The sequence below is a fragment of the Poromitra crassiceps genome (assembly GCF_964638095.1).
Source record: "Poromitra crassiceps genome assembly, chromosome: 20".
NCBI lineage: Eukaryota > Metazoa > Chordata > Actinopteri > Beryciformes > Melamphaidae > Poromitra > Poromitra crassiceps.
The window spans coordinates 8,636,186-8,648,978 of NC_139637.1; the positions used below are offsets into that span (position 1 = coordinate 8,636,186).

Sequence of the window (12,793 nt, forward strand, 5' to 3'; positions counted from 1 at the left end):
TAAAATCAATGTTGTATTGCTTAGTAACAAGAAATCAGAACGGTCGACTCAGTCACTACGGGTTAAAATTGACTTTTCGAAGGGAGCAGATATTCTTCAAGTTTATCTCTGTTCTGTATCTTTCGGATAACACACACAAAAAAGCATTACATGTGCATTTACTTCATTTAATTGCCATTATTGCGAAGGTTATACCCTGAAGTTTCCATTTATACTGTCACTTGACGCTACTTGGAATCTGCACGTGAATCTTCACAAACGCTGTGTAAACATTAAATCAAAGGCATGAACGCAACCAGATCCAGATACCCTACCTAGCGATGTCCAATACTGGGAAGCAGGACGACCCTCGCGTCCAAAAATGCTAATTAAATGTGTGTGCTGTGCGAAGCTATGCAGAAATGAAATAAGATCAAAGCCATGAGCATTTCAATCCAGCAACATGTAGCCTGTTGGCTGACACACACGGAGCAGGTTCAGCTTCATTTGGAAAAACTGAAACGGCATGATGTTTTTTTTGCTCGCTCATTCACATATAATAATAATCTGCCACGCTGGCATTCTGTCTCTCTCCCTCTCCTAATGCACTCACTGAGCTGGCTACTTCACGGAGATCTTGGGGGGGGGGGGGGACAATCCGTCCCTGATACAAGGGCCCGAGGTTGTCTCACCTCCAGATAGTAGGAGGGTCACGGGAGCTCGCATAGCTCACCAAAATGTGTTCATACATACATACACCGCCATCCGGATGCCCTCTAGATACTGTAACTCCCGAATTCCAAGGCATGTCTGAAAGCGGCTTATGGTATCGCCGTTCAGTCACCCAAAATACAAATTCTAACAGCGCCAGAAACACTCACATGTACATATTTTGACTTGTGTACTCACCACGCGATGAAATATAAACAGTGTTGGGCGTGTTACTGTAATTACTTACTTTTTCAATAACAAAGTAATATAAGGCGTTACAATTTCCAAAACAGTAATTATATTACAGTTACTAATCCAAGAAAGGCTGCATTACTGCGTTAGATCATTGCCCGCCAGAATGCAGTATTTTCTATGTAAAAAGAGAAGAAAAGAAAAAGTAATCCTCACGATCTCAGGTAGACCTGTCATGCAAACGCACACATACGTCAGAGCGTGGTTGTGCACAACACGGGATGCCGGCTACTTCACAGGCAGGAATTATTTCCTGTGCCTCTCTGTGGTGCATCTGAGTGGGATCAGGGACCCGACCCGAGACCCGTACGGGTCCGGGTCCATATTTATTATGATCAATTAGGGTCCGGGTCGGGTCCGATTCTATCACTATCTATTCTATCGTTATGTGTAATACCCGAGTAGACCTGTGAAGACCTCTATAAAGGATTGAACATGTTGAATCTGACCAAACATCTCCAAACAATTCCAAACAATGACAGCCAGCAATGGGGCACCAAACAAACATCTGTGTTTGTGTTTGTTGGAGAAGGTTTGATTGGTGTACCATGGGCTTAAGGGATACTGACCTGAGACTCTCCAGTCTACAGTTTGGACTCTCCAGTCCAGCAGAGAGCAGCTTCACACCTGGATCTTCCAAGTCGTTGTTACTCAGGTCCAGCTCTCGCAGACTAGAGGACTGGGAGCTGAGAACTGAGGCCAGAGCGTCACAGCTTCTCTTTGACAGCTTACAGCCACTCAACCTGGGGAAGAATTAGCCATGAACAAGAAATTTGAAAATAGTTTTTTCTGTATATTGCATTTCATATTGAAGACATCAAGTTATGCATGCACCTACAGAGATTTATTGGAGGCTTTGACCAGCGGCAGCAGCCCCAGGAGAGCCTCCTCTGAAGCAGAGTATTTCTTCAGGTCAAACACATCGAGCTCGTTTTCTGATGACAGTAAGATGAAGACCAGAGCTGACCACTGAGCAGGGGAGAGTCTGGCTGTGGAGAGACTTCCTGAACTCAGGTGCTGTTGGATCTCCTTCACTAGAGAACGGTCATTCAGCTCATTCAGACAGTGGAACAGATTGATGCTTTTCTCTGGAGAGGGATTCACCTTGATCTTCTCCTGGATGTACTGGACCGTTTTCTGATTGGTCTTCAAACTACTTCCTGTCTGTGTCAGCAGGCCTCTTAGGAGAGTCTGATTGGTCTCTAGTGAAAGACCCAGGAGGAAGCGGAGGAACAAGTCCAGGTGTCCATTTGGACTCTGTAAGGCCTTGTCCACAGCACTCTGGTAGAGGCGTGTTAGTTTAGATTTGTCTCTTGATAGTGTTGACCACCAGGATGTTGATTGACTTTCTGACAGTAGATTGACACCAGTGTTGATGAAGGACAGAAAGACATAAACTGCAGCCAGAAACTCCTGAATGCTCAGATGGACAAAGCAGAACACAGTGTCCTCGTTCAGCCCACGCTCCTCTTTAAAGATCTGTGTGAACACTCCTGAGTACACTGAGGCTGCTCTGATATCAATGTCACACTTTCTCAGGTCGGCTTCATAGAAGATTAGGTTGCCTCTCTCTAGCTCCTCAAAAGCCAGTTTTCCCAGAGAGAGAATCATCTTACTGCTCTCTGTATTCCAGATTGGATCTGTTTCAGCACTCCCATGATACTTGACATCCGCCTGTTTGGACTGAACCAGCAGGAAGTGGATGTACATCTCAGTCAGGGTCTTGGGCATGTCTCTTCTCTCTCTGGTTTTCAACACAAGCTCCAGAACTGTAGCAGTGATCCAACAAAACACTGGTATGTGGCACATGATGTGGAGGGTTCGTGAAGTCTTGATGTGGGAGATGATTCTGCTGGCCTGCTCCTTATCTATGAATCTCTTCCTGAAGTACTCATCCTTCTGTGAGTCAGTGAAGCCTCTTACCTCTGTCACCATGTCAATGCACTCAGGAGGGATCTGCTTGGCTGCTGCCGGTCGTGTGGTCATCCAGAGGTGAGCAGCGGGAAGCAGTTTCCCCTTGATAAGGTTTGTCAGCAGCACGTCAACCGAGGTTGACTCTGTAATATCAGTCACAATCCTGTTGTTCTGGAAGTCCAGAGGAAGTCGACACTCATCCACACCGTCAAAGATGAACACAACTTGGAACTTGTCAAATCTGAAGATTCCTTTGGTCTCAGGAAAGAAGTGATGAAGAAGTTCCACCAAGCTGTACTTTTTCCCTTTCAGCAGATTCAGCTCTCGGAAAGTGAATGGAAATGTGAACTGTATATCCTGGTTGGCTTTGTCTTCAGCCCAGTCCAGAGTGAACTTCTGTGTTAAGACTGTTTTCCCAATGCCAGCCACTCCCTTTGTCATCAATGTTCTGGTTGGTTCATCTCTTCCAGGTAAGGGTTTAAAGATGTCTTCACTTTTGATTATTGTTTCCGGTCTCACTGGTTTCCTGGATGCTGCTTCAATCTGTCTCACCTCATGTTCATCATTGACATCTCCACTCCCTCCCTCTGTGAGGTAATGCTCTGTGTAGGTCTGATTCAGAAGTGTTGGGTTTCCTGCTTTAGCAATCCCCTCAAACAGACACTGGAACTTCTCCTTCAGACTGGATTTGTGATTACGTTGGCACACTCCAGCAAGAGTTTCTGAAAGTACAAATTACATCAATCAGTGGATGTTGCTGTAAATATGAGAAGTGTAAATATTAATATGTGAATGCATACTTTTCCTAACCACATGGCATCTATTCTGCTCATCACTGGTGGACAAACAGGTCCTGACTGTGTGTGCTACCCAATGTGAAATGCATCTGTGGTGGCATTTGTTCTTAAATAATACTGTGTTCAGCATTATACACCCACATGAATAAATCAATGATTTTAGCTGATGATTCATGAGGATTGTGAATATTATTTTGCAATCTGGAATTGAATCAATCTTTCTTGAGAAATGTCTATATTTAACTAATCATATATCTCCCATTTTCCCACCACTTCCTCCCTCCATCATGTTAAAGCTGTTAAAGCCTCTTACTGCTGTGCAGAGAGTCAGCCAGCTCCTCCTGCTTCATTCTCCTCAGGAAGAGCAGTGTGATGTTTAGAAAAGCCTCCTCCTCCTCCCTCGGACTCTCTAAGCATTCTGGGTAATCTGGACTCAGAACCAGCTGGACTCTCTTCAGCTCCTTCTTCACAAAAGTGACAATGTTCTCCTCAAGCAGCTGCAACAGAATAACATTTGAATTAAACATTCTGAAAAATAATAATACTACTGTAATAACATCAGATCCACTGGTCTAAAGAGTGCAGCTTGAAGACCTCATCAACCAACAATCTTTATTTTACCAGGCAAGAAGTTAGTTCAGAACAAATTCTTATCTACAATAATGACCAGGAAGTAGGCAAAAGACCTCCTGATGGAACAGGGTTTGGAGAGAAATAGTCTCAACGCCAGACCCATGAGAGTTGTTACGCTGATACACTACGTTACTGCATGCTGCAGATCTCTGTCTGCGTCTGGGACACTCCCCTCAGCCAGCTGGGGACGGAAGTGAACCGTTCACTTGGCCAGTGATTGGCCAGTGGTGGATTCAGTCTCCACCACTCAGTAACGACTTTGCAATCTGCGATCAGACGACACGGGAGTAGTGTCCTCTAGAGAGAGAGTGGCGTCAGCGGAGGACCAAAATGTGAGACTCATTAGCCAATGAACAGCCAGGAATGGGTCTCGCGCTACTTTTGCATGCTAAAATAAAGCTGATAATGTACAATTTGATTCAAGGGGGGAAAAACCCTTTCAGAGTACAACACAAACTGTCTATTTTGCTGCAACTCGGCAGTGCTGCTTAATCCAGGACCTTAATTCCTGGAACTCTTGAGAGTAAAAAACTGGTCCATTGGAGTGAATGGAGATGTCGGGACTCTTCTATCTACATGGCTCTGCACGGGAGGCGCAGCCCATTTTTCGAACCGCTCTCTCATTGGTCCTGACTCCTATGACCTGTCACTCATTCACCAGCAGTGGCTGTGAAGTGGCACAGACTAATTTGTGTAGTATGCGGAGCGCAGCGATTCAACGTAATATTTGAGTCTTGGGAGAGACAGAAGAAGAAGTCTAGAGGAGAAACAACAACAACAGACTGTTATAAGACCAGAGTAGTTGTTTTGTAATTCAGTAGCTGCAGTAAAATGTGTTGTACATTTACACACCATAAATATGGAGTCTAGGTCTGTTTGAAGCTCCTGGACAGACTGACCACTGGGAACCTCTGACCTCTCCTGGTGGACTCTGGAGAACACATGAAGTATTAGGTCATATAATGTCACACACGCACGCGCACACACACACACAGATACATGTGCACACACACACACACACACACACACACACACACACAGACACAGACACAGACACAGACACACACACACACACACACACACACACACACACACACACACACAGTGAAATCCACTGTAAATTAGGGATGCACGATATGGAGCCGATACGATAACCGATAAATATCTGCTTCTCCTGGCCGATAACGGATACAATAACCGATAATTATTTCACATCTTTGTATTTAAAGAAATAAGTTCTTAACCTGTATTTTATGCACACCTGGGGTGACAAAAGACAGATGTGTTGAGCAAAGATGGATGATTTAAAAGACTATTCCATAGCTCTGACCTAACCAAATCTAACTGACATCACTACTGTGAACACAAAACAAAGAGCACTTCTGATATAATATTAGGGATGCACGATATATCGGCAATCATATTGGTATCGGCCGATGTTGCTTTGTTAATAGCGGTTATCGGTATCAGCAAAATCCTTCACATTGAGATGAAATAATGCAGTAAATCTATGATTTATGGGCTTTTACAAATGTTTTTGAAATAAAGAAATGTATAACTTTTTCAAATTCAGTGTTTACATGTGTTTTTCAGTATGTACAAAATTTTATTATCATAGAAATGTGTTTTTATACAGATCATATCGACATCGGTAAATATCGGTTATCGGCCATAACAGCAATCTTAATATCGGTTATCGGCATCAGCCAAAATTTTCATATCGGTGCATCCCTATATAATATATATGATTGTTTTAGTAAAGTATCACTCAATTAAACAATACAAAAAATAAAGGCTTTTATTGAACTGAACCGCTTAGTCTGCAGATAAAACACAATGACAAAAGGCAGGCTAGTAATTTAGACTTTTATTGTCATGTTACTGATCTGTTTGAATTTTGCATTGGGGCCAGTTCTATTGAAGTGAATGGGGAAGACATGGAAAGATGAAAGATGAAAGAAAAGACACTATGTGATGTTGACAGATTTCTTTTATGTAATGTGTGTGTTTGTTTTCCTTATTATTGGTCTCCAAACAGATGATGGTTCTGTCCAGTTCTGCATATAGCTCAACTCAAAAGTCCCTATTTGGTTTATAGTGGGACTCCTGGTTAGCTTAATAATGTTAGTGGATTGGATTTTGGAGTTCATACTCCCAGAGCTGGAGTAAACCATATAGAATCATCTTTACCTGAAATGAAACGTCCAGGGATTGTGTGTTTAAGTGCTTTGAATACGGGGATGTTTGATCAGCCTGAGTGCCTGAGAGCAGGCCACGCCAGTTGAGCTAGTGTTCGCTAGCCACAGCAGCTAACATGAACACTAATCAAATGCATCCTCGTCAGGTTTGGTTTAACGTAACTTAGAACACGGCTCTCTTGAATACTCGATTCTGATTGGTCAATCAACAAGATTCACCGGTCATTATTTCTCGACAACCGACCGCTGCTCTGCCACACCTGGATTAATCAGTTGATAAGAGCCTTTTGTCTACTACTAATTAGGCCAACCAGTTGCAGCTGTGGTGTCTTGTGTGCCAATTATGAATGAAACCGCTTTGTCGTTGAAAACGCTATTAACACGTTCACTGCCAATGACGAGTTGACTCGTCAAAAAAAATCCAACCGTTGACTGCCAATGACGAGTTGACTCGTCAAAAAAAAAAAAAAAAAATTTGACGGTGGGACGTGGATCACGTCTCCTATAAAAATATTGGAGCCACCGAACGTGTACAACCCATTCCACCGACCCACTAAGTGGCGACAGTGCTCTCCAGACTAGAAAAAGCCGAGCCAAAACTGCAGGGGAACGCGCGAGGAAACCATTCTCATACTGTAAAATGGATTGGCGAAAACGCTTTCGCTTTCGCGCATTATCGCGCTGGGAGCTGGCGGTGGGGGATTGCAAATTTGCATAATAGATTATGCGTGCAACACACTTTGAAACACCGCAGAAAGCCCACAATCGCACGCAGCTTCATTGCAGCTGAGCTCACAACCGAAACGACTCATGCAGACTCGCCCAAAGAGCAGCCGCCAGCAGCCAGGCAGCACAGACAGGCAGAGCCTCGCTTGTGACAAACGCTGCAAAGCCACCAGAGACACACCCACGGAGGGAGGAGTTTGAAGGAGAGGGGGGTTTCCTGCTGCTATGGACGAAATTACTGTTCAAAACTATTGTTTAGATGTCTGACGTCTTACGCCAAAAATAAATGGTTAAAGTGACTGTTCTATCGAATTTCACTAAAAGCCATTTATCTCAGAATAAATTTTCAGACGCTGAAACCATGCTGTATTCTACTGCTAATGCCTACATAACTACTAACTCTACAAACTAACTCTTTTAGACAGAGAAAGCACACATTCTACATTACGGTAGTTCTTTTGAGATCATTTGTGTTCACAAAATCTTAGCAGAAAAGAATCCTCGGCTCTTGAAAGATGAGCCAGAATCCTCAAAAAAAACCTTGGCAGAAGCTACCTACAGTATTGAAAAAACGGCTGGCAGTGAATGTGTTAAAAAATCTATTTGAATAATTATTTTTGTCAGATTATTGAATGATTTAGTTGTAGGCCGTGTTCTAAGCGGGATAATGGATAGTGAGCCGGTGATTACTGGAAATAATGACCTTCAGGTGAATGATTAAGCCCTCCGCTACGCGTCGGGCTCAATATCACCTGTCGGTCATTATTTCGCCAGTAATCACCGGCTCACTATCCATTATCCCTTACGTAATGGCCACTCTGAGACTGCTCATACACATGAGGTTACTAACTCTGTCCTCAGCAGCAGCAGCAGCAGTACACAGGATGTCCCCCTTCGTCAACCCACCACGAACACAGAGCCACATGATCCTAACAGCAGTCCCACTCCTTTGAAACCCTCTAGCAAGTTTAGAGGTAAATCCTACTTTATACCTCCCAAGTACAGAAACCCATCTCTGGACATTTATTGTAGACTGGTTGAGAGGGATGTGTCTACTATCTTTAGTAAAAGAAAGGAGTACAAAGTGAGGAATAATCTATCTAAGGAACAACTGGATGAACTTAAGGCTATATAAGGGATGATAAAACATTGGTGGTTCAGAGTGCAGATAAGGGGGGTGCTATCGTGGTCCTCAACCACGACTCATATGACAGGGAAATCCAAAAGCAACTCAACAACTCTAAGTTTTACAGAAAGTTCTGTCTTTAAGACACAGGTTCACAGTCTACTCAACCAGCTCCTTGAAAATAAACTTATCACGAAACCTGAACACGCATTTATGAAAGTTGAGTATCCAATCACACCTGTATTTTACACCCTTCCTAAAATTCATAAATCATTTGTGGACACACCCCCTGGACGCCCCATAATTGCTGCTATGGGTTCCGTCACTGAAAGAATCTCGGCCTTTGTGGATCATTCTCTTCAGCCCTTAGTGACAGCCCTCCCTTCATACACAAGGGAGGAGGACACCCGTAGCACCCAGTGCATCTTGGATCTCATTGAGTGTGTACAGTGTGCTCACATCTAATTATTGTTTATATGGTGCTGATTTCTTTCTTCAGGTGTCAGGAGTGGCCATAGGGTCCAAGTAGCCGCGACACACAACTCTAAATGGATTCTCCTTTAGAGTTGCGCACGGCTTGCCCTTCTCCGTGGAAGTCAGACCCAAAGCAAGCCCGGCTGGCTTCAAACATGCACGAATCACAAAGACAAAAGTACTCGCACGTAGCCACGGGTGTCTTCCCTCACGCCGGTCTGGCAACGATGTTTGTTACCTTTCAGTTTACGAGTACTATGCTTATTTGTGTAGCCGGAAACGGTATCTTTCCCTTTTCAGAGACTCTTCTTCTGGGGGCGTGGTGCTGCTGTGCAGTTGAAAGGCGGGCACGCCCCCAGAAGAAGAGTGGAGAAATACATATTCACGGACTTAACACATTCACTGCCAACAACGTGTAAACACGTTTTCAGAATCCAGCTGTTGACTGCCAACAACGTGTAAACACGTTTTTGGCATCGATTTTTTTTTTTTAACGGGGGGTTGTGCATCTAACCCTTTTACATATCTTATATAAGTATTGGACGTGTACAACGTGTACAACCCATTCCACCGACCCACTAAGTGGCGACAAGGACGTAGGAAGGCAAGCAAAAAGCAGTGTGATCCATTTCCCTTCTCATGAAAATGGATTGGCGGAGGCGCTTTCGTTTTCGCGTTGATTGCTGGCGGTGCGGGATTGCAAACTTGCATCGTGGATTGCGGATGGAGCACACTTTGAGGCACGCAGCGTAAATATGACCAGAGTCGCAGGGGCTTCATCGGAGCTCTCGGCCAGGGCTCCGGGAGGCGGGCGAGTCCAGCCGGGCTTCCTCGGGGAGCGGCCACGCAGACAGGCACAGCCAGGCACAGCCGCACAGCGGCAGCGGGGCAGTGAGACCGGTGACAAGCTTGTGGTGCAGCAGGCGATTTTGCCTTGCAAAATAGCACCAAATTGGAAACAGCCATAAAAGGCTTTTAGAATGGGATTTTCAACCCATTCTTTTTTGTTTCTTTTTCGCTCTAATTTAGAGTAATTTAATTTCTATTCAGAAATTTATTTGAGAGGTCGAGAGTATGAGAAAGTGCATTTGCAAAGGTAGGAAAGTGCTTGTGACTAGGGGTGGGAATCGCTGAGTAGCTCACGATACGATATCGTCACGATACTTGGCCCTCGATAACGATATATCACGATACTGCGATACTGCGATATATTGGAAGACGATACATCACGATACCTGTGTATCGTGATGTATTCAGAGGTATGTAAAATACCTCTGAAGGCAAAAAATCATGTATTATGCATTTATTAGCAGAATTGACATGAACTCTCTGAGTTCACTCACTCACTCATACCATTTTCGATACCACGGAGGAAAAGTTACACATTAAGTCTTTTTATTATTACTATTAAAACAAGAAAACCTATATAACCTACCTACCTACCAGTGTTGGGCAGTAGCTTGCTACAAGTAGCGAAGCTACATAGCTTAACTACATTTCTCAGTAGCTTGGTGGTAGCTTCACTACTTTTGAACCAAGTAGCTTTTTCAGTAGCTAAGCTATTTATAGACCCAAGTAGCTTGTAGCTTCCCGCAAAAGCTACAAGCTACTCGCCAGAGAAAATCCATGAGCAAAGCACGCAGTGGAGATTTCTGCTGGGGGTTGGATTAAACAGGAGGAGACATTGCATGTCAAGTGTGCCTGTGTAGCCAATAAAGCACTTCCAGTTCCATTATGACGGACAACAAGTGCCTATTTGTTTGGTGGAAAGTTGTTCTTTGACATGAAGTTGATTCAATGTGAGAAAAAATGTAGCTTTGATGTAGCAAGCTGCTTTTGCCATGTTGCTCGTAGCTTAGCTTGCTACATTTCTCTGGGGATAGCTTCAATGTAGTTTAGCTATATTTAATCGAGAGTAACTGATAGCTTAGCTTACTACATTTTCCAAGTAGCTTGCCCATCACTGCTACCTACCTATATAATTTCTAAAAGTAGATATTAATGATCAAACATTTCCATTCATGTAGCCTACAGTAGTTATGTTTTTGTTTCAACTACAAACATAAATAAACGTCAACTTGAAACTATGTTTCAACTACCACACACAGCATAATATTTTAGCCTGTTTATTAAAAAAATAAAAATAAAAAAAATAAATTAATTAATTAATAAACATATCGATACTTGGCGCCAGTGTATCGATAACGTATCGCAGGTGGAAATATCGCGATAACGTGGGTATCGATATTTTGTCCCACCCCTACTTGTGACATGGCGCTGCAGCCAAAAAGAACGCCCACAGGAGGGAGGAGTTGAGCAGAGGGAAGTTTACTGCTGTTATGGAGGAAATTACTGTTCAAAACTATTGTTTAGGTCTTACTGATGCCAAAAATGAATGGTTAAAGTGACAGTTCTATCGAATTTCACAAAAAGCCGTTTATCTCTGAATATTTTTTCTGACGCTAAAACCATGCTGTATTCAACTGCTAATGCTTACATAACTACTAACTCTACAAACTAACTCTTTTAGACAGAGAAAGTACACATTCTATTAGTACTTTTGAGATATTGTATGTTCACAAAGTCCAAGCTGAAACGAATCCTCGGCTCTTGTAAAATGAGCCAGAATCCTCAAAAAACGGCTTGGCAGAAGCTACCTACAGCAAAAAAAAACGGCTGGCAGTCAATGTGTTAAAATGTCTTTATTTAATAAAGTAATTTGTGTGAGTGTGAGAGGAATTCAATGAATAGACAATAACATTGGTGTGTTTAAAATGAGATATTCCACTAAATATGGCTAAAACAGATTCAAACATGCAAAAAAGGCAAAAAACAAATTGCGGCCGGCGGCGTGGGCCCCCCTAAAAGCTTCGCCCCCTCTGGGCTGATAGGGTTGCTCCGCCCCTGAGAAGCGCCACTCTAGACCAAGGTATGATGGCCATTTGGCCTGATCTTGTTTTCCTTATGTACTTTAAGGGCTCTATCTTCCCAACGGCGGTAATTTTGCGTTAGCGACCGTTTTGCACTGGAATAGCTCCGTGCAAAGCCCTAATTGTGGGCGTGTCGGCCCACTGCACTTCACGTCATCTCGGCGCACATCTCCGTATAGGCGTGTTTATGCCCAAAAGTATTGTGGAGGTGTGGCATGTGGTCTCCTACCTAAAGTAATCTAATGTTACACCACAGACCTGTATGGTCGGGAATTATGTAGCCTAATAAAACCATGACAAAGGAATTCTTATTTTTAAATCAAGGTGTGTTTTTTCTGGAATGTAGGCTATAGTTGAAACTCAACGTGGCATTCCGAGGAGAGAAGAGTGTGTGCAGGCGCGAGGAGAGTGACATCCAGGCCGTGAGTAAATGTATCCAAGCAAGGACTTCCTGCACTGCACGGAGATGTAGAGACTGTCTGCGCTCAGGCGTACGTCTGCATTTGCGCTAAGACCAGCTATTTCCTGGCGTTAAAATTGAGAGAACCCAAGGCGATTTCTTATTTCTTATAGGTGTTATTGTAAGTCGCTTTGGATAAAAGCGTCTGCCAAATGACGTAATGTAATGTAATGTAATGTAATGCAATTTTTTTCTAACACCAACACCAACATTTTCTGTAACGCCTATTTTGGAACGGGCAACTCCCAAACCTCTCTTTGCGCTCGGCACATACCGACGGTATCTTCCCCACAGCGCTAAATGACACTTGCGCGAGACACATGATAGGGTAGAGGGCCACCGACACGCCCGGGCCACGCCTACACCTGTGTCATCACAGCGCAAAACTGGACGGTGGAGGCAGACGATAGCTTAAGACGCTGGGAAGATAGCAAAAAGAGGCGCGCAAACGCAACGCAAACGATAGCGCCGTACAACGATAGGGCCCTAAGGGTCTGATCTATATGTATTTTTACCCTGTATATATACTTGATGGTTATGTAAACATATTTGTCTACTGTGTGTCTGTTGTTGTGCATCTGTGGCTTTTATGT

The 12,793-nt window shown here is 43.6% G+C and overlaps 1 protein-coding gene across 1 annotated transcript in view; it reads right to left on the reverse strand.

Moving 5' to 3' along the window:
• Positions 1-12,793, reverse strand: part of LOC310794833 (NLR family CARD domain-containing protein 3-like) — a gene marked incomplete at its 5' end in the record, with an annotated part of 41,070 nt that overhangs the window by 13,413 nt on the left and 14,864 nt on the right. Inside the window, 3 exons of the mRNA XM_083656886.1 lie at positions 1,512-1,685; positions 1,781-3,578; positions 5,203-5,217. Coding sequence (XP_083513012.1) covers positions 1,512-1,685; positions 1,781-3,578; positions 5,203-5,217 — 1,987 coding nt within the window. The remainder of the gene's footprint in view (positions 1-1,511; positions 1,686-1,780; positions 3,579-5,202; positions 5,218-12,793) is intronic.